The sequence below is a fragment of the Pholcus phalangioides genome, unplaced genomic scaffold (assembly GCF_987345545.1).
Source record: "Pholcus phalangioides strain wild (caught in Gottingen) unplaced genomic scaffold, Ppha-v1.0 ptg000004l_1, whole genome shotgun sequence".
NCBI lineage: Eukaryota > Metazoa > Arthropoda > Arachnida > Araneae > Pholcidae > Pholcus > Pholcus phalangioides.
This window is the reverse complement of record NW_028301597.1, coordinates 39,887,978-39,911,247: the sequence shown is the minus strand read 5'-3', so window position 1 is coordinate 39,911,247 and position 23,270 is coordinate 39,887,978. Positions and strand designations below refer to the sequence as shown.

The window sequence follows — 23,270 nt, the reverse complement described above, 5'->3', positions numbered from 1 at the left end:
GGCTGATAAAAAGATGCCCATAAAAATATGGTTGTCATATGTTTCAAAAATACAGCAACCCAATTAAAAATGCAATTAACACAAATTACACAAATTACACACACTATAAAAAGAAACGACCAGGATGACTAGAAGAGCATTCAAGATAAGAATTTTTCACCATATGATGGAAACATGGCAGACAACATGGAATCAGAGAGAGAATGGTAGAAGGACATGAATTTTTCCTTTATGTCCCCACTAAGAGAATTCAGGGTGATTTTCATTTGGACCAAGTGCTTACAGATCATGGAGCCATACCCTATTATCAGGGACGGTACCATAAGAGAGAGATAACACATGTGCAGGTATTTTGCGAAGAGAAAGATACTCGATCAAATCATTATTTGTTTGATTGCACATATTGGAATCAGAAAAGACGAATGGTCTTTCCAGTAGGTGCGAGACAAATGGGAATACCAATTTGTACAAAAGAAAAGATGTTAAAGAATTTATACGGAAATATATAGTACAGCTATCGTTATTTATACAGAATATTGGTACTGGTTGAAGCAAGAAAGTATTATATTTTTTAGTCTAATTTAGTATGTGAAATGTCTAAAGTATGCGGTTGTAATGCGGAATGTGAAATGTCTAAAGTTGTAATGCGGTTTAAGTTTATTTGGGCTAAGATTGGACTCAAACCATTATTGTTAAAGTTATAATTTGGAGTAGTACAGATTGTTTAGTATTGTATCGGGACTACGGTCGCGACGATTTGCAATCAGTTTTCCGTATGACTTTGGGCGGATCGGTTAAGTCGGATGCCATTTGACTTATTGTTTGTGAATTGCGTAGTGGTGAATCTAGACACAACTTTTTGAGGATGCTGCAGATATCGTTTGTGAAGAGGGACTTTCGTTGTTTAGCTACAGTAACACATTAGCCAAGCTGCATAACGTCATCATGACTAAAGTGATTCAACATGCTTTCACAGGGTGTGATTTTTTTTTTGTAGGACAATGCTCATTGTTATGTTGTGCACACTGCGTGCGGGATACTTTAGCACGATAATCAAAAAGTTCTGTTCCACCCGTTCCACAGCCCTGGGTCTGTCACCATATGTGAATTTTAATTGTGCAGAGCTTCAAATTTCGAAAATAGTTCTAAACATTCACGAATAAGGACGAGTATGGTTGTACAAAAAAAACCTCCTCACGCTAAAATGAAACAAGTCCGCTTGTTCTTGATGACTTTATACAGTGTTTCACCACTGTGTATTTATTGAAGAGCAACCCGAAGTCCTTCACACGGACAGCATTTACCTCCTCTTCAAAAAGTTGGACACGTATCCGAATGCGTATGGCTAGTTCGTCGAGCTACACTGCATCCCTTTTAGACCCGAGCATTAATTTTTTGAAATTTTCAAGATGTTTCTGCATTTTGGATTCTCAAAAATTACGTAAAATAGTAAATGTCAAAATCTTTAAATTTTCCATTTTTTTGAGAAAAAATAATTCACTTCGTTCAATTTTTTCAGTCTACACGATGCAGCGTATATTCATATTCACATACAATTTTTTCGTGCTGCCTTCGGATAAAAGTTCCCACAGTTCATATTCACCACATTTCTAACTCTAAACTCACACAATCCTTTAATTCCCTCAGGTTAAAAAAAAAAAAAAAAATCCACACCGAGAAAAACCAACACACATTTTTGGTACTAGGGTCTGAAAGGGATATACACTATACTGTTTCTTCATTTCAAATTCTATAACAGTCATCGTCCGTATTAGCTAATCCGTTCGAACGGATTTCATATTATGATCAATCTGGATTCTGTGCATATTTCTTCACAATGGGCATAGTGCCACCAAAATACACTAAAACCTCTTTTTTGCGGACACCGGTGGGACAAGAAAAAAAAAATCGTCTGTGAAAGAGAGTGGTGACCTTTAATCAGGGGGTTTGGAATACGAACTTTCATTACAGAAGTAGAAATTATTATTTGGCCTTAAAACAGGGATGACGTATCTGAGGGGGTGACTGTCCGTTAAGAGAGGTCCGTTACTGTATGAGAAAGGGGGATGGGCTGTATTAAAATAATTTCTGTAAGATTTCTATAAGATATAGAGAATATTTACCTTTTTGTAGATGGGAAGCAGTTTTCTGTGTGAACTTGTCATCCTTCAGATTGGATGAGGAATGTTTCGACTCAGACTTGCAATACTCGAAGCCATTCTTCGAAGCCTTATCTCGATTGATCATCTACATCAATAAACAGAACATACATCGTAAAGATCACTGTGGCAAAAAAATGTTCAGGTTAAATTACAGCTTTCAAACATTATCAAACTATTAGATCAGTGGTTCTTAACCTATGGGTCGCATCGGCTTCTGAGGTGGGTCGTACAAATCCACGTGCAGCCAGGGATGATTCTTGAGCTGTCCGTCTTGACCCAAACTTGATTCGCATAGGCTTTAAAGATGGGCCATACAAATTCACTTACAGACAGCGATTCTTGAGTTATAGGTCCTGACCCAAATTTGATTTGCATAGACTTCAGTGATGGGTCGTACAAATCCACGTACAGTCAGGGATGATTCTTGAGCTATCGGTCACGACCCAAACTTGTTTCGCATAGGCTTCAGATATGGGTCGTACAAATTCACTTACAGTTCTGTAGTTGCACTTAATGCGTCACTGGCTTCACTAATTTTGAAAGACTAACAGTCCCATGGGTCACGGACTTGATCTTGTTGATGCTGAAAAAGGTCAAGAACCCCTGTATTATATCATTCCGTAATTCAGGGGTTCTCAAACCGCGCACTGTTGACCTTTGTCAGAGGCGCCTTAAAGCGGCGGTCCGACAAAGGCTTTCTCAAGAAATTCTTTGTTAAACTGCTCTGGGGACGGATAAGCGTTGATTAGGGTAAGAGGGCGGGCAGCGGGAGGAAAATTTCGAAGACCCCTACCATAAGTAATATAGTTTTGTTTGAATGGATAGGAAACGTATTCCATCTGAATAATGATTTACCAAATGCGAGGGATTAACTTTCTGCGCTCCAGAGGTTTTCCGGCACTTCGTTGGTACGGTTCGTGTTTTATAACGTCTCCCCCACAATGAGGAAGACCATTGGATGTTTGTCTCTTTTGTGTTTTTTGTATAGCTTACGAGTTCTGCTAAGAAGCCGAATTCACAGGGGACTTCCTATTATCGTACGGGGGGGGGCCGTTGCAAACAATGAAGTACCGTTGCTTTCCTGTTGCGGTCCTCGAGGTAGACTCAACGTAGGAACGCAAAAGGTGAACTTAATTAACGGAATTTTGTATGCATTTGTATGGAATAATATTGGTCTGAAGCAAGTTGTAAAAGGCAGCGATAGTTTTTTAAACATTGGCAGTATATGAAGAACATATTTGTCATGTTATGCTTTATATGCTATCATGGATATTTAGTGGCTTTAGATGCACAGGATATTGGTTTCGTGTAAACCATTGGTGCCCAGTTTGTCGAAAAAGATTCGCGAAATCCAACATTCTGAGAGCAAAGATTCAAGGATAATTCACGACAAACTACAGTATTGAAGAACTATCCCCAGAACACTTTTCGACTCATTCAACTAACTGTTCATTGCAATCTTAAAGGATTGTAATTATTCGTCCAAACAAGTACTTGAACCAATCAAGTACAGCCGATAAGTAAGTAGAACAGCAGTATCATCAGTTTGTGAACATTTGCGGTTCCCTAATGATTCTGGCCGTTTTGAAGGGCGCAAATTTGCTAACTTACCTCATTCGCCGAAAGTTGTTGCCCTGTCTCTCCTGAGGTCAACAAAATAAATTACACGTTTCTAAGTGCAATATACGTTGAAATATTTGAATTCAAAAAATGAAGAAAAGTTGAGATAAAACGACAGCTTCTTCAAACATGATATCCAGAAACACTTTTGGACAAGTGGCGGAGTTACCACTGTGCGGTCGAGCAGTTATCATGCTGCACTCTTATCGTGAGGATCCAAGTTCGAACTCCGTTGACGGCACAGTGGTGGTCGGCTGATTTTCTGCAATTTCCAACTTCAAGGCGGGAATGCAAGTCCCATTTAAAAAGCCTTTTTGTAGATAGCAAGCAGACCTACGACACGATACTTTCATAACAAGAAAATTGAAACATTTACTACCATCTTTACTTCAAAATACGGAAGACATATGGCGGCATCAACAGAACACGAAACAAGCACAATTCTGACTACATAAATACGTTAGAGCCATACATACACTCAGAACACAAATTCCGGCATGTTCCAATTCGTTAAAAATTCCGCATATTAATGTGTACGAGGTGCATGTACGGTTAAGTAATAGTAGTAGATAGGTGGTAGAGGGGTTTTGAACGATAAAACAATCATTATTATCACCGAAGATTTTATTCCAGGCACGTGTTTTTCCCTTGAGATAAAAAAAAAGAAGACATTATATTTATGGGGTATGACCTGATATATATTGTGTTAAAAGAATAAATATGCGTGCATTACTTACATCCGTTTGCGATTCTTTGATCGAGTCGTTCCTGGTCGAAGACTTCACGCTTTTATTTGGACCGACGTCAAAATCACCGACTTTCTTCGAGCTCGACCGATGATCTTCCGTAACTTTCCTCAGTGGGCTTGTCGATTTCTGTTTCGTGGCCGAGCGATCGGCGATCCTCTCGCACACGTGAAGCGTGTTGCTCTTGTTGTGCGGATCTTTTTCCGAACACTGTTTAAGCGAATCTTTGGAACCGAATGACGTTTTTCTGGATGTCCTGACGGGTCTTTTTAGGCCCTGCTGCTCCGGGCCCGAAACTTCCGCGCAAACGTCGGTGTAGCTCTTGGACGTCGTGAAACCGTTTTCGGTCCTCTGACTTCTCGAGTCTCCACGACGGCTTTGGATGATTGTTTTCATTTTACCCCAAGTCGTCTTTGAATATTTCTTCAAACCTAGAATGAATTTTAATGGAGATTAAAAGTGTTAACTTTTCGAAAGAATTCAAGTTATTACGATCGGTATCATCATCAGTAGAAGCTTCCGTGTTATAGAGATGCTGCCCAGATAACATTTTTCCGAAGGTTTCGTCTACATCTACGACGGCAACGAAGTGATATTCTCGGCTGTCTAGAGTCGACTGAGGCCAAAAAGGTAACTTAATCGTCACTGAAGATTGCTATCGTTAAATGTAGATGGAACTTCATGTAAAAATACCTCATCTGGACCATAATTCTATTACCTGGAACATTATACTGATGTAACTTCTTGCTTAACTCTTTATCGGGCTATTATTATGGTTTATATTATGAAAACTAGAGTAAAGAAGAAAATTTTAATAAATATGTAATTAAAACAATTATTATATGAACTATTTGGTAGATCATTTTAGTCCTAATTAAAGACAGAAACAAAACAATTTTTCCGAACAATTTTGGTAATAAATTATCCAACTTTGAATTTATATATACCGTCAGTAGATGAAGAGTTAAGATATTAACATAATGCATTTACTAGTTCCGAGATAACACTAACGAATCCTAACCCCCCGTTTCTTATAAATTTGAATGAAGTTTAAATAATTAAGCTTCTCTCCAACTGGGATTTATATTTACACGTAGGAAACAGGGAAAATGGATTTTGGTAGTTTCTTTGTTATCGACCATGACCCTGTCAAACATCGACACGTCCTTCCTGTCCTCCTTTATGAATTTGTCAAACAACTTCAGGGGTTTTATCACAGTAAAACCCCTCTTTTGCAGACACGAGCGGGACAAAAAGCGGGAAAAAGACCGTTAATCAGGGGTTTGAAATGCGTACTTTTATTATGCAAGGGGGAAATTATTATTTGGCTTTAAAAGAGGGTATGACCGTATCTGACGGCTGTAAGTTAAGAAGGGTTTTACTGTATTTTCAGTTGAAAAGAAACGTTTTGCAAACTCACTCAATGGTTACAAGAGTACGAGGATTATTATACAAGGTATCCTGTAAGTCGTAATTCGGCTCTTTATCTTATCAATCGTTCGTCGTACAGGTATGGTTCTGATGTGTTCAGATTTTGAGTGTCATAATACAGTGCGTCATAAAATAAAATAATCTAAATTTTTAGATGGTCCCTCGTTCTGTAATTTCCAATTGGAAAGTTGGTGCTATGACTTCCTCGAGGCCAACAAAAATTCCATGTTTTCAAGTGCAATGTTCGCTGAGATATTTGAATTCGAAAAATCGGAGAGCAAAAGGGGGAAAGAACAGCATAAATGAGGGAGAGGAGTGTTTATGCTGATCTTTTTCAAATTTTTTCCGATTTTTGAATTCAAATATCTTAGCGAATATTGCTTTTAGAAACACGAAACTTTTGTTGGCCTAAGGAGAGTTATAGCAACAACTTTTTTATTGGAAATTAGAGGACGGGGGGACTGTATAAAAATTTTGATTTCTTTATTTTACGACACACTGTATTTTCACTCTCGAAACTGGTACAAAGTAATTTTTGGACACGTTTTGGGTATTTTTAAATTGTCACCATACTTCTACGACGAATGCTTGATGAGAAAAAGGCCGCATTAGGACTTACAGGACACGCTTATGTAATTCTTCTAGATACCCCAAGACGAATTAACTAGTCCGTAGAGCGGTTGAAAATTAAGCTGACGTAATAGCAAAAAATACAGTACGAGCCGATCTCCCCGTTAAAAAGTCTCGCCACAGAGAGCAACAGTCCTACAACGATAAATCAATCAACCATAACACTTCACTCATAGTTAGAAAAACTGGGGGCAGATGGCAGCACTACACATAACAAGCATTACACCGAAACAAACTTTACGTCAGGTTGCACTACACGTACACTCACTTTCCCGCATGTACCGATTCGTTGGGGGTTCGTTGGGGGGGTTCCGCGGGGGGGGGGGGTGCATGTGTGGTGTAGCAGTGGTAGGTAGGGACTCCAAAAAATGGCTCGGGGATCCATGATGTTCTTAAGTCAGCCACCTCGTTGGGCAATTTGCCTGTTGTGGCGTTGTATTTGTATTTGTATTTGTATTTGTATTTGTATTTGTATTTGTATTTGTATTTGATCCTGACACGATATGACTGCTTACAGCAAGGGGTATTCTTCCTTCCGAGCCCTAAAAAGTCAGGTTCACTTGCATCGAGCTCATCGCTCGCGAACAAGTTAAAGATGCCTCACGAGCATCGGAGTTACCTAATCTTCATATTGTATGTTCATCATGAAAATCGATGACAATATTTCATCCGAACGTGTAGCCTGGATATATGGGCATAGAGACCAGATAGATGCCTATTCTGGGAATTAGCTGATGACTAAGATGCCAAAAACGTCTTTAATTTGCAAACAGTTTCAAACCAGATCCGAGCGGCGATATTTACACGTTTCTCACGTGTGTTCGATCGACATATAATATTTTCACACACACATATAACCGCAATCATATTCAATTTATGGTATAGGGATGTCGAATGGAATAAAAAATTCAAAAATAGAAACACTAAAGGAAAAGAGAATTTTCTTAAGGTAAAAGAATTAACCTTCATTCCATTGATCAGCTCTGATGTTGCCGGTGCTTGGGTTTCTAAGGATTTCTCCTCCTTCTATTGAAACGAAATATTCAAGTATATTAATCAATGTAAAGTGCTAATACATATTTTCACAATATTTTATACAAATAAGTGAATGGTATAAAAAATGCATAATGAATTTTAAATTGATCATTTTGGAAAATCTCTGAATTTTTAATTTATCATTAAAATTATTAGTAGAATCAATTAGTAACGAAATTAGAAGCACTGTAGTTTCCAGCAATAATGCTTTAATGGGTAATATATTAATTTTGAAAGATGGTTTGTTCGGATAATGTACTATGCGGCCTTTTTTAACGATTTTTTGACGTGATTACGCCTTTTAAATCATATCACGATACTGAGGGCTTTCGCAAAATGTTGCGGAACGAAATAATTTAAGCGCTCACATCTCAGGAAGTATTCAGAATATATCAGTGTTTTTCCATGTCTGCTGGTAGATCTCGTTAACACAAATCCAATAATGCTATTGTTCCCCTGTCGCCCACTGTATGGGCCCCTTTATGTTCGCCTCTGGCGACAGGGCCCACAGTAGCCCCTTTAGTTTTAATATCTCTTGGGGTCTGGGCACCAGGCTCGTGGCCCGTTTTCGTAACGAAATTGTTTTATGCTATGTTTCAAGAGGTTCACAACGCAAATAAAAGATAATGGTGTCGACTGATAGATATTTTCAAGACAAACCCAATGACGTAACTCTAGTTTTAATACCTATTCCATTCTTGTCACAAGACCAGCAGCCCATATTTGCAGTGAAATTTTTTTACGGTATACCTCGGGAGAATCCAGCACCTCCTAGAGATAGAAGGCTTCCGCACGCTGCTCGTGATGTTAGAAAGTAGTCCATTTTTCCTAGGAATATTCAGAGAAAATAATTCCTGCTCGAGCTAGAAATAGGGCATAGAAATCGCCAATCACGAGCGATTTCTATGCCCCACATCCAATCACCATGCGGTATTTGTGAGCCAACCAGGAAAATTCTACGCCAAAATAAGAAGAAACGAAATGGGATGCTGTGCTTCAAAATGTGTAAAACTTGCTAGGTAGTCTTTATGACGCTACAGGCAACCCGAGTGGTGGCCTTCTATCTCTAGAAGGTGCTGGAGAATCGTAATGCAAATGTAGCGTCTCTCAGCTATTCCAAAGACAAATACGATGATATCAATATCATAATGTCAGAACCTACCGCGCGATTCAGACAGGCAGGAAAGTCGCACGGACCGTTACATGTCCGAGGACCAGTGGTTGGGAACACAAATGTAAACTCTTTTGCTCGATCTTGAGCTATTAAAGAGTAAGCAGCAAGTTCAGTTGAATGTTATTAGTCCACATACTGTACTTTGCTTCTTCAAAACAATCATAGCAATACACTTTCTTTTCAATAATTTTGGAGTCGATAACGGTCATTTTGTCTGCATCTATCTCGGGCATAACGAGATAGAAGAAAACGTTCTAAAGAATTTTTTTTCGAATAGTTCGGTGGAGAAATTATAATTTTTTAAAGCTTATCAGAAATTAGTTTTAAATTTGTCCTTTGCCGGCCCTTTTTTGACTTTTGTTGATTATTGGCTCTTTCTCCAGCCAATAAATGTCCCACACACTATTAATAACTAATAGTTTTAATTTAATAAAACCTTTTCTCCCAAATATATAGTTTCTCCTTTCATGTTTCATTCATGTTATAATTTTAATGTAATTATTTATGAAAGAGTGAAATACACACACAGGCATCTCTCGCTTCATGCGTTGGTTCCACGAAATGATCGCGTAAAGTAAGTAGAGTTTAACATGGGTAAGATAGAGATATAAAGGCTTTCTTCAGGAGAATAAGGAAAGCATAAATAAACGCAACTTCCAGCAGCAAAATAATTTTTTTTAATAAATTAGTTATTGAAACTTATAAAAAATATCAATTAAGGGTATGGGAATAAATTTAATTAATACTTTTCACTTCTCTGTTTTCACTACTCGTCTAACCGATTCTAGTGAATGTGGATGTTTTCTTTGATGAAGAGCCTGGCTGATAACTCTTTTTAATAAAATCAGTCAAGATTCAGCTGACAAGCAGCATTCTCCGTCTCTTTGTTAAAACTTTAGCAGCAAAGTTAGAGAATACTGAATATCGCTTGCAAATATGATAATTATGGATTCATTAGGAACGTTTTCTTCGATCAAAAGTCTAAGGGCATTGTCGATGCGATACCAAAACATGCTCATTAGTGAGATGTGGTGAAATGTGGGAATTTGTGAGCGCTTCTTCGATGTTTATTTCTTACATCTACTTACAAAACCCATTTTAAGGACTAAAATCAAAGTATAGACCAAATCTTGAAGGTCGCAATTTCGAAAATCTACTTTTCAAAATCGCATTACAGCGAAGTCCCGTAAAGTGAAACTGCGTGAGGCGAGGGATACCTGCAATGGGGTTTTGGCATAAAATGGGTTAAAAATTGTTTTTGAAGGAAAAACACTAGAATTTTACTGACAAAATTTTGTTGAAACAAATAAGAATTTCAATGATTTGAATTTTTTGATTTGATATTTTCTCCTTTGCCGTTTTATGAATTATTTATTGATGAATTTATATTTTGTAAAAATGCTTGATTTTTTGTTCATTAAAAATATAATATATTTTCCAAAAAAATCTATTAATTTAAATTAAATTTTTTTTTAAAGAAAATTCTCAAACAAGTACGTTTGCTGAACACGGCTCATAAACACGTTTAGATAATCAAGCTTTTATTCTTTAAGCACTACTAGATGTTGAAATGCGCGGAAGAAACGAAAAAAATTAGTAAAACTGGAAAAATATAGAAAGAAAAAATATATTTTTGGGAAGTGAAAAATACTCAATTAAGAATCAAGTTTCGCGAGATTTTCTCAAACATTCGCCGACATTTTGTTTTTTAATGTCATTTCAAACAGAGCGGAAGAAATTTAGAAGTGAAAAAAAAATGTCTTTCGACATCATGAAAGGAAAAACTAGATTTAGGTTCTTGTCCGTTGCCAAAGAACTTTGAGAAATGCTCAAGGGAAAAAGAGTAACGACACTTTGATGTTTTTCGGATTGCTCTCTGATTTTCTCCAAGCGAAACTCTGTTTTTAAAAAAAAAATATATATATATTTATATTCTTCTTATTTATCCCCTTCTGTTTATAATGAACACCAGAGCGGCGAAGGAATTACAAGTGATTAAGAGACACCTATGATAAACCTCCAGATGCAAACAGAGGATTTTGCCAATTAGAGGATAGAGTTGGGCAAGAGTTCTACTTGTCCAAATGACACCGAATTCGGACACCGGAAACTTACCATTACCATGATCCATTAAAAAAGTCTAAACCAAGAGCAACCTCTGCGGAACTTCTAACGAATTGGTACATGTTGGAATGCTTGTGCACGTATAGTGGACTTTCCGTGAAGTTTGTTTCTGTGTAATGCTTGTTATGTGTAGTGCTGCCATCTGCAATCAATTTTTTTAAACTACGAGTTTTTTCCTCAACTCATAGTGAGTGAAGTGTAATGAATGATTATACCGTTGTAGGCCTGTTGCTCTCTGCGGCGAGACTTTTTAACGGGGAGATCGGCTCCCATTCGCGCCTCGAAGTTGGGAACCGCAGAAAACCAACTTCAGCCGACCGCCACTTGCGGCGACGGTGGGGTTCGAACCCGGATCCTCACGATGCGAGTCCATCACAGCGGCCCTGTTGGAGGCTGGAAGGTATTGGAAGGCTGGTCAAAGGAAATGACCAGGACTTTCCAGTCCCCATCCTTAGTCAAAGAAGCCGCTTTCCTTCCGGATCTTCCAATCCGTTTGGCCATACATATGTCGAAGAACGTCAACAGTCACAACACGAGTTGACGTCCTTCGAGAGTGTTCTGGAAGCAAATATTCGCCAAAAACATTAGACCAGTATGTAGCCAGCCTATGCCGCTATAAGATATTTTCCCTAACGAACTCGAGGCGACCACCGATAGACAGCGCCTTCACTCCCAACCCATCTCACTAATGGCAGTAAATTGCACTATAGCGATATGGCCAGAGTTGGTGTTAGGTGAAGTAGTAGCCTATGCCGCTGGTGCTTCATTGCACCGGGGGAAAACAAGCGCTGGAAGCAAATATTTACACTCTATTGGACCAGGCCCGACAGGCTATGTGGCAGTCTCGGCTTATTATTTTAACTGACTATATAGGTATCTCTTATCGTTAGACCACTAATGAGTACTACTTCAGAACATGAAGTTACTTGTTTCCACATCTAATGTTTGCAGGATGAAATCCAGTCCAATTGTTAGTTTTCGGAACATATTTCACTCTGGACCGGACCAGATCATGTTTTTGGTGAGGGGAAATTGAAAATTTACCGGAATATAACAAAATGATTTACCTCCTTCGTCAGCTATAACGGTTGAGTGCCGGTTCCGGTTGCGTGAATGAACCGACGAACCTCCCCTCAATCTTGGTGATGAGCGTTCCATGTCGACGCCTCCGGATTTCTTATCTTTTGTATCACCTTTGGAAGGCAAGAGTTGCATCGGTCCGACGTGGACGTTGTGTTGTTGTGCATCGGCTTTTTCTATCCCGAGAACGGCTTTGACTTTCGACCACCTTGACGACCTGTTCTTGTTCTTGGAATGATCTGGATGACCCACGGACTTACTCCTCTCCCTGTTGGCGTCTTTTGTGGCGCTTCGGCTCCTGTGATTGTGCTCGTGCTTCGCGTGATCCGCTTTCGTGTTCACGTGAGTTGTGGTCTTACTACGTTGAAGCCTGTCGACGGATGACCTATTGTTCGTTGACTGATCCTTGACATCTTCATCGTTCTCATCATCGTCATGGGGACCGACACTCAGATGTGGTCCTTTGATGGACGGGTCGCGAGAAGCCGACAAATGCAACATTTCACGGTGAATCTCATGTAAGGCCTTCAGGTCCTCTAAATACTGGACTTTCCTCTTAAGTTTCATGTTGGCTTCTTTCAACTCACTCAACTGTTCCATCAATTTGCACAGATTGTCCAGATGATCGAGCCCAACTTTTGGACTGACTTCAGCGGAAGTCTTTTTCATATCCACGGAATGATTGTTTTCCGTCGTTCTCTTCGGGAAGGACAGAGCGTAATGTATGAATTCGTTTTCCGCTTTCAAAGCATCTTTAATGAGAGATTGCTCCATCGACCCAGTCTCTTGTAAGAAGGAAAACGTCTGATCTTTGGAGATGTCACTAGAATTTCCCATGCTCGATGGGGATGCCGGCATAGATCCAACCAAGCAGCTATCGCTGCCGGTCAAGCTATAATAGCTGGTTGAACTTTTCACGCAGTGACTGTCGGCTCTTTCTGGAATCAGAGGGTCATTCACCACCAAGGTAGAATTGACGACTTGATCTTCACTCATCGCACCTTGAGACGCAGATCGGAAAACATCATCATCAAAGCATCCGACCGTGGCAACCTCATCGCTGGCTGATGTCGTCGGATCCGACATCGTGCCCTCCTTTTTCTGTTTTATTTCTCCGTCTTTGATGGAGCTGTAAATAAAGGAATATATTTATTAGCGCGATATGCACATGGTCATGTTATCCGTGATGAGATCGCAGAGAAAACGTGGCATAATTTCTTCGACACTTTGGCCTCGATCCAGGAGCATTTTATATCGAAATTCAAATGAAAACGGGAGGAACCGGTGCCAAATTTACGTGAAGGCCACAACACCGTTATTCGTCACGGAGGAAGAAAAGATGCCATGTGTGCCGTTTAAACTGCGATCTACGAAGACATTTGTGAGGACACAAACATTTTTTTTAGAGATAATTCAAGAGGAAAAAAAAAATTCACTACATTTTGATTATAAAAATGCAAGACTTAAAGAAACCATGTGTTTCTGTCTTCCATGCTCATACCATGGATTCATGATATTTTGCTGAGACAATAAAGGACGAGTCTAAAATCATGGGAAAAAAGAACTGATATAAGACTTCTAAAGGCGCATTTTTGGTTATAGAATGTGCGGTTGAATCGCAAAAGCAAAGACGTAGAGGATGTTTTTAGAGAGTGCACAACAGAACTTCACCAAAAGCAAATATTATATTTTTCTGATGGACTTTCTGCATTAAGTGCAATCGACTATTCGAGAGTGCAGGGTATTGCGATGTGTTAGGCTTTCTCATGGTGCGACCTGGATAACGCAAATTCTACCACGAGTACCACCACACTGCTTGATCATTGTTTGGAGCAGCATAACCTTGACGGTCCTTGCACCAATAAAAAACAAAATCCAATGCAATCTGAAGGTGCATATGCAACTTCGAATGGCTGATGGCATATATTGCAGCAAATCCGTCGGAAAAAATATGATATTTGTTTTTGATGAAGTGCAGTTGAGCACTCTCTAAAAACACCCTCTACCGCCTTTGCTATTGCGATTCGACCGTACATTCTATGATAAAAAAATTGTTGTTTAGGTATCTTATATCACCTCTTAAAGTTTGTCTCATGAATTTAGAACCACCCTATATATCTAGGGAAGATTTAACAACTTCAGGGTCCTAGGACCAGAACGTTTTTGGGGACTCTTCCCAACGAATGTAAAAAAATGTTTTCCTTCCGATAATATTGAACTGTTAATATGACTGAAATATTAAGTTGGGAGGATAATAAGTGTAAAAATTCCATAAAAATCTGAAGTGAATATTACAGTTAGAAACATGGAATATTTTTGTGTGTGGACATCAAGAGAGATAGAGCAACAACTTTCTAATTGGGTTTTGGGGCACACGGGGATTGTATAAAATATATATATATATTTATTTTAATAACTACACAACCCGTTGAAACATAAAAGACTTATCTGAGTACTATTACACGTTATTTTGAAACTTTTTCTTATTGGAGGTATACCTCTAGGATTAACGGTTCACCAATGAAATGCTACTCCCCACCCCTTCCTCCGCGTTTGATATGCATCTACTGTATATATTAAAAAAACCCCCAGTTATAGAAATATAGTAATATTAACCAGTAAAAACTCACACTTATTTGAAAATAAAGGCGTAAAACTGTGTCAAGAGAGAGAGAAAGGCTTCACCAAGCTAAGAAAAAATAAACTTCGTTAAAAAAACCCACAAAAATGTTGCCATTTTGCCAAAAAAATCTTGATTTAAAAAAAAAAGCAAACGTAAGCATAACAAGAATAAACTTTGCTTTTAAAGCATAAACTTGGACAAGAACGCGTCAACACTCTTAAAAAATTTGCTGAAAAAGAGAAGAAATTATTCGAGAAAAGGTTTAATTCAGCTCAGAGAAGGGCGAATTTTTCGATTGACGAATTTTCAAATTGGAAAGTCTGGCTATTTTATGCACGGGTTGATGCATATCGCATTTGTTTCTGCGATTTGAGAACTCTTCATGCAGCTTTATTTCTTTGATTTGCTTTCAACTCAAACAAATAAGGGGCATTTGTCTGGACAAAACACGGGACAAAGGAACAAAACTTTCCTCGGAAGTTCTCGGTGATATCATAATGCTGCAAAAAAGAGGATATGTCCACTGTATGGTGGGATCATTATCAAGTATAGTTGATTGTTAGTTATTATTAAGGCTCAGATTTTTATGACCTAAAATCATAAAAATGATTTTTAGATCATTTCAGTGGTCATACTTTTCAATAGTAATCGAAAAATATGACCTTATAGTTCTCTCATTATTTCACATCTTCTTATCCAATTATTGCTTATCTTATTATGCTAAGAAATAAACAAAAAATCATTAATTAAAATTCCGTCGTCAAACTCGAATGGAAACCACGCCTATCTTAAGCACAATAACCATTTTTGATTACTTTATAGGACGCACTGAATTTTATGAGATGCAGTTTCAAAGTAGCAGTATAAAAAAAACTGCTTTTTTTTGTTTAGTTTTTTCTAAGAAATATTTGAGAAAACTACTTTGCATAGGTTTTTTTTTTAATTCAGGAAAAATTACCAGATAGGGAATAATTGAAAAGCTTGCCATAAAGCAGACGTTGCTGGTTTCTACAATTTCGCTGAATGTTTTCAGGGTGCGACTTTGACTGGATGGAACTTAGGCAAAAGAGGTATTGGGGGAATACCTCTCACTCGACTGTGGTCGAAGAGGTTTGGTTCGTCAGCAAATACAGTACATGTTGTTTGTAACTATATCAAAAAAGGATATGCACTTTTTTAAATGAGAAATGTAATGCAAAATTCATGATCTTGCGATGAATTTTTTTTCCCGCACTCTCATATGAGCGAAGCAGTTGACAATGTCGTCAAATCTAACTTTTAAGTTATCTCAGCTTCAACGCACAATAAAGTTAAATATGACAGTTTTTTTGTAAAAGACTTGAGTGAACTGATCATTTTATCGAAACAAAAAGACTTTCGTGGCCATCAAGTAACTTAGAATTAAATTTAAGAGTTTTCGGGTTTTTTTGTCAGACGTGAAATACAGTTTTTAATACAATTTAGATATAAAAAAACTGTATTTCACGTCTTCCAAAAAACCCGAAACCTCTTAAATTTAATTCTAAGTTGATTATTTTATCCCTTCTAATAAAAAGAATGATCTTTGTCTAAAACAGTTTGATATTGGTGATGTTGTCAATGATACAATGCCGTCTCAAAATTTGGAAACGTCTTTTCTAAGCCTCTAGCATAATTTAACATTTGTGGCATTGCGTCACCAACCAAGGATCAATATTGTTGCAGTTTGTCTGAAAAAGTGTTTGCAAGATCAAGTACACGAAGTTTTGCATTGCAAATGTACAGAATGTTCATGAAGATCAAACATGCAAACTCTCTTGCCATCGTTTCATGAATATATTTACTGTCAAAAAGATGTGAAGTTGGGGAATCGAACAAAAGACTACTAAACCACTCATGCACCTCCATCGATATTCCTCTGCGGAACTTCTAATGAATTGGTACATGTTGGAATGTGCATGTACGTGTTGTGAACTTGACGTAAAGTTTGTTTCTGTGTAATGCTTATTATGTGTAGTGCTTAATAATTGTATAGTTGCAGGCCTGTTGCTCTCTTTGGCGAGCCCTTTTAACTGAGAGATCGGCTCGTATTTACATCTTGAAGATGGGAACCACCTAACAAAAGACTGCGACACATTGAAACATATTTTTACCGTGGAGTAAATATTGCAATGCGTGTACTGTACTTACTGTGTTAAGTCTACTGCTGATTGGTATAATATTAAAATTGGTGTTTAATAAGGCTTGCTTTATAATAATGGACATTTTGGAAATAGTATGACGTGATTTAGGAAAAACACGTTGACTTTCCAAAATTTTATCAAATAAAATTTATAAAAGTTTGAGTGAAATATATATTAAAAATTTTCGGGCCCCCTTAAACATTTCCATAATGGGCAACATGGGCATTTGCCCACGTGGAAATCGGTCTCTTCCCGGAAATTTAACATATTTTTTTTAACGAAATACGATGCAATGGTGTACACCATCGGTTCTTCTTTTAAACCAGAGCACAACTCTAGTCTGTCATCATTGGGCAATTTACAACCGTTTTACCCCTCTTTCAGAGACTGCCGAAACTGTGTATGCAAACATAATTAGGTATGCTACCTGGTACTTAATATTCCTAACCATCGCGTCGGCGTGCGTATCTAATGTTGTTGGTGAAAATGAGCTGCCACGTGTATTTCGAATTGTAAGTGAAGTGTAATGCTTGAACATTTGTAAAGTTGTAGGAAGGGTCGCAATTAGGGGAGGGCAGGGAGCGGGTTTGGTGCCCCAGGCGTTAGACCAGCAAGGGTGCCAAATTTTATTTTTGCTTTCTGTTCCACCTCCGAGAACAAAGAAGTGCTTACTAGGATTGCAAATTTTCTAAGACAATGCCTACAGATTATAATTTTCGATCATGAAATAACCGAAAATAGGATTTATTGTTTAAAAATACCTGAAACATGACCAATCTCTCAAAAATGCTTAAAATACGACCAATATCTCGAAAATGTCAAAATATGACTTGCTATAAAAAAATATGACATGCCATAAAATTCCTAGGCCTAGTTAATATATGTATAATATATGTATTACACATTCAACTGTATTTAATTTAGTTTCATAATCAAATGCATGATTCAAATAAAATATCGATGAGAAATCAGGGCTCCTGAAAACAATCTCAAGACAAACAAAATAGTTATCTGATCCTTATTCAATACGATATTTCAAGTTCGGAGCACCTTAAACAAAACGTACAACGTTACAAATACTATTTATTTTTATACACTTTTTGCCATGGCAAGTATCAGTCGGACAACTTATATGAGCGACATGATTAACATTTCTCATGGCTATTTTGTTTTCCTTCGTCATTACCGGTGATAAAATGAGCAAGGAATAACATTTTATGGCCATAATACAACCGTCTTTATAGCATCGAGGATATGTTCACCCGTGTTTATGGTTTGTTTTGTATCACTAAAAACGTCATCGCCGTAGCTTCTTAAATTTGATGAAGGCTCCGTAAAAAATTTATACCGATGCTCACTGGAGGAAAAAATAAACGTTTTTATAGTTTGCTCAAGATACACCAATGTGTCCTTTTTTTTGTGTAATTAATCGTGAATAAAATGTAAAGGTGACGAGCCTGCGCAAGACAAAAAAATCACTGTACATTATGCAAAATTTTGGACGCGAATTGGAATTTCATTAAATAGAGGGGTTCTTCCCAGGGGCGTACGCAAAATCGACCTTCGAAGAGAACACATGGGGTTAAGGAGAGGGCACAATGAATTTCTTCTAGAGAATTTTCAGTTTCCAATCTTTTCAAAAACAAAAATTAATAGAATTTTATTAAGACCACGTCTGAAGGTATTTTCTTTCGATATTTCAATTACTTTGCAGCGATATTTGAAAATACAGTCCACACAGCTTAATGTGATCACACAGGGAATCGGGAGTTTCTGGTAACAATAACCGAATGATAACTATATCAGAAAAATGTTTTATATTTGTGAAATATATGACATCTACATTTGATATGGGCATCTTTTTCTTAGCCACCTCGTTGGGCATTTTTCCTGTTGTGGCGCTTTATTTGTATAGCAGTTTGTAAATCCCGTTTGATGAAATGTGAAGTATGGTAAATATGCTATTGATAAAATAATATATGACAACTCTGTCTTTCTTTCCTACATAAGTGTTACAAAATGTTCACAATCGTTCCATTTTTATTTATTCTAAAATGGGACTTATTTTTTTCCCTTTAATCTAGAATCCTGCTTATTTTTTTCCAGTCATATGAAACGTTAGTATGAAACTGTCTAATGTTTTAATGAATTACATTTTTTAATGTGCAAAACGTTTCATAGATCAATTGAGATAGTCTCTCGGGAAAAAAGAAATTTGAACCTGGTCAACTGAAAGAAACTGATCAAGAACTGAAGGGGAAACTTTTTTTTTTGTCATGCATTTGCCTTCACAAAAGGAAGGCCGTTGCAGAAGCAGCTCCATGCGTACATGGATTACAGGATAAGCCGATTACAGAGAACAGACGGGGGAAAAAGTTGGTTTAAACCATTTGGTAAAATTGCTAACGTTATCCGAAGTCAAAATGAATTTTTTCCCCCCATGTTATGATATTGGGTCGTTCCGCTCTTTGGAAAAGTGATAAGAATACCGAACGATAAAATTATCCGTGATTTTATTAAGCGGCACCGACTGTATTTAAAATTTGGGAAGTGGAGCATCGGCCTCCAGCACCCCTCCCAACTTTCGCCTCTGATTCCACTGCACTTCTAACTGCTTTGTAAATTTTATCAAGGACTTTCTCATTGGCTTTTTATTTGACCAACTTTCAACCAACCACTGCGTTGCGCCATATAAATCAACGTTAACAACAATGACTGAGCTTGTCTAAAGCTGTCTTGTGTGGTCGTGTCTAACCGGTGTGCGCAAAGCCTTTGTTCACTCACACACTTTGTTTCCAGACTCTGCCACAAAGTTGGGCTGGAAGACATCTCGGCAATAAGTGCGATGGCTGAGTCCTGGCGTTTTATGGTTTGCGGAAAATTCACCGGCAACAATTCACCACCATGCAAGTCACCGCCAGGAAAATACACCACTGGGAAAATTCACCGACGTGTTTCAACATTGTTCTCATGACAGACTTTGCCTTGTTTCAGCAGACAGAGAGTGAATGAGTGCCCCTCTCGAACGTTATCTCTGACTCCCTCAGCGCATCTCTTATCTTCATCTACATCTTTATCTAGTCCAAAGAAGTTTCTTGAACCTCTTGAATGAAAATAACTGCGTAACGAAAAAAGAATGATTAAGAATTATATGTAGGTATTCAATGTTTAATCCATCTTTTCATGGCTGGGACATTTTACATGGCAGAGACTTTCTAATCTCTATCTATACCTCCTATAATAGTTCTCCTGTAGAAGATCTAAGCATATATATATATATATATATATGTATATGTTACGTTAAATGTGATAAATCCAGTTGTTATGCACAATCGCCGTGCATTTCGGTATTATGCCTGACAAATTTCCCTAAATTAATCACTTTTACCGGCGATTATGCATAGTACCCAAGCGTCGCGTCGTTTCTAAATTTGATAAATTTTCCCAAATCGATTACTTTTACTGGTGATTATACATGATATCCAAGCGTCGCGTCGTTGGTAAAAATGATATAAGTTGTACTATCATGATAATTCATACTGTTATTGTATCATTACATCGGGGTACGATCGTAAAACTTGTTACCGTTATATCGGGTTCCGACTATACATATATTCATCACACATACTAGACTCATTTGGAATTTGTTTCATATTCATCGAATTCACCAATTACCCTAGGTTGAATAATCATAGATAGAGGCGATAAGTTTCAAGCATATATCAAATTTACTAACGACACCTGGTTATTATGCATAACCACCGGTAAAAGTGATTATATTTTCAGTAATTATCAGATTTGACAACGACCCTTGGTTGTCGCAAAATCTTCGATGAAGTGATAATTCTTTTACTATTCATCAGACTTACGACGCTTGGGTTATGCATATTCACCGGTGAAAATGATAAATTTATCAAACTTCCCAAGACGATTGGTAAGTATGCATAGCAACCAGTTATTATGTAGTTATTATGCATAATAACCAATTTATCGCATTGACTGTAACTCATATATTGTTATTATTCTTCAGTTATTGGCAATTAAGCTACAAAATTATAAGAATTATAATATTTATATATAATTATATTATAGCTTTTTTTTCCCAGTGTCAGCTCATAATGTATTTGCTATTTTATAAATTCAGACATGGATACAAAATGTCCAATGAGGTGGCTGAAAGAGGATGGCCATAAAAAACATTGATACCAAATACTAATAAAATACACAGCAACCCAAAATAATATCATTTATCTGCATGTACGCCTGTTAATTATATAGGGGAGAATTTCTTATAGGGAGGGTGATAGGGCTTTACCCTGAGTGCTGGAGATGTATCAAATGTTAGTCATTTAGGATTGTAAAGCTATTGTGGATTGAGGTTTTCATTTCCAAGATATAGAACCCTATTTGACCACTTACACAGAAAGCTAACTACCATTATTAGAAACTATTAAAAAGAAAAAGTCGTGTGTTCCAAATTATGCAATATACAGGGTGATTCAAATTGTTTGTCCAAAAGACCACCTCTGCAACCGTTGACATAAGAACTACACTTCCAATTACAAAAAGTTTCTAATTGACTTGCAGTTTTTAAAATGCCATATTTTTTTGGGAGGGTCGTATACATAAAAATAAAATAAATAAAGAAACAACTTTTTTTAACGGCGTTGAAACTGCCAATTAGTGAAATGTAGAACCTACTCTAAGAAAGCATTTGCAAAATATTCCATATCTTTAAATGTGATATTTAACGAGATATCAAAGATGAAATATTCCTATGTTTTGGTGATTTATCACTGAGTTGTCAAATTTGCGTTGGCTTGAAAATTCACATTTACCAAGTGGTTGCGAAGGCAGTTCTGTGGACAAGAAATTTGAAAAAACCTGTATATTTTATATACAAAACTAACTTTATTGAAAATAATTTGAGAAACAATGTAAGTATTGTGAAATCATGCAAATAAACTCATTAAAAATAACAAATATGTGTATCCATATCGTATAGTATTTTCTAAATACGGAAATAATACATGAAATGATTGCCCTAAACAAACAATGCCGGTTTTGAATTATAATCGGTCATTCTGCCATTATATTTCGTAGTTTTCACAAGGACATCCGAAATATTAACATACCATGTGTAAACAGTTATAGATACTTACGTGTGTATCTGCATGTGCTTAGTTTTGTTCCTGGACGTCTTCTGAAAGGACGGTATCGAAATGTTGTTTTAAGTCATTGAACGTGTAGTAAAAAATATCATCCCTGTATTGTGGTAGCAGTATGATTGTATCTACCAAAATGACAATCTATCATGCTACAGAAATGAGTAGCCATGATTTGAATAGCTGAATTTGGATGCGTTTTTTTGCCCCGATTTCAGTCCCATTTAGTTTTTCTTCCCAACTATATTGGATTGAACCCGAACTATATATCAATTAGATTGAAGGATTCTCTACAATCCTTATATATATATATATATATATATATATATATCCTTATATCCTTATCCTCTACAAGTTACCTACCTACATCACTCTGGATTTCTGTGCCATGGTGCAATGTCATACTGATCGAGACAATGAAATAATGACTAGAATGTCAATGAGTAGTGATTCAATAAGTAAGTAATTCAACTAGGAAGTCAGTATATTATGTCATATTATTATGTCAGTACGGAAAGCAACCAGAGGCTTGAGAACGTACAAGCAGAAAAAGCTTCAGATGAAAACTACACCCTGCGTGGTAGGAAGTATATATTTCTTACACTTACAAGTATGAAATTATCTTACCTTTACACATATATAGCTCACATGTCACGATGTTGATGATATTAAGATGAATTTTCTCACTTAGTTAATTCAAGCATATTTTTCCTTGCACACTCAATCATTTAATGTTGAAAAATAAAAATAATATCCTTCCTCCAACGTTGATGGTAAGTGTCGACACATGGTCCATCACCGGAATGAGCTCTTAACCTCTTTCCCACCACGATATTTCACATGAGAGCACTCTTTCACTCAAACACTACGACAGGAATTAAAGCTCAATAAACAATCGCTTGAAAAACAAACAATCACGGAACAATTCCCACTTTGTAAAATGCGGGAAGGCGTCTGAAATGTTCAACAGCAGCAGCCAACGGGGTCGGAATCGAGTTTTACTCTTCGCCCTCTCTTCACCAACAAGCGCTAGAGTGAAATCTTTTGGTTGCGTAAGAATAAAAAAAAAAATGCGAACAGGTAAAAGAAGCATGAGACACATAGTACGACATGATGTTGATGGGAGGTAAAGTATTTTTAGAGAGTAGCTCCGGACGACACCACTGCAGAGTAACGCGTTTTTTGCAGCTCTCGAAGCAAAATGTGGAGAAAGTCTAGGTGAGAAAAAGCACGTCTTGGAGAAAGAAGATGTAGAGGAGAAAGAGAGAGAGAGAGACATTCCCCCCTTATGGGAAGTTCCTTACATCAACAACAACCC

The 23,270-nt window shown here is 37.3% G+C and overlaps 1 protein-coding gene across 1 annotated transcript in view; it reads right to left on the bottom strand.

Annotated features, from left to right (window-relative positions):
• The window catches only part of LOC149087488 (uncharacterized), a 58,277-nt gene extending 35,302 nt beyond the window's left edge, over nucleotides 1–22,975 (bottom strand). The window contains exons 1-5 of the mRNA XM_089231483.1: nucleotides 22,580–22,975; nucleotides 11,990–13,131; nucleotides 7,553–7,615; nucleotides 4,520–4,959; nucleotides 2,124–2,247 (exon numbers count right to left, since the gene is read on the bottom strand). Of these exons, the coding sequence (XP_089087609.1) occupies nucleotides 2,124–2,247; nucleotides 4,520–4,959; nucleotides 7,553–7,615; nucleotides 11,990–13,088 (1,726 nt within the window). The 5' untranslated portion in view covers nucleotides 13,089–13,131; nucleotides 22,580–22,975. The remainder of the gene's footprint in view (nucleotides 1–2,123; nucleotides 2,248–4,519; nucleotides 4,960–7,552; nucleotides 7,616–11,989; nucleotides 13,132–22,579) is intronic.
• Between the last annotated feature and the right edge of the window lie 295 nt (nucleotides 22,976–23,270).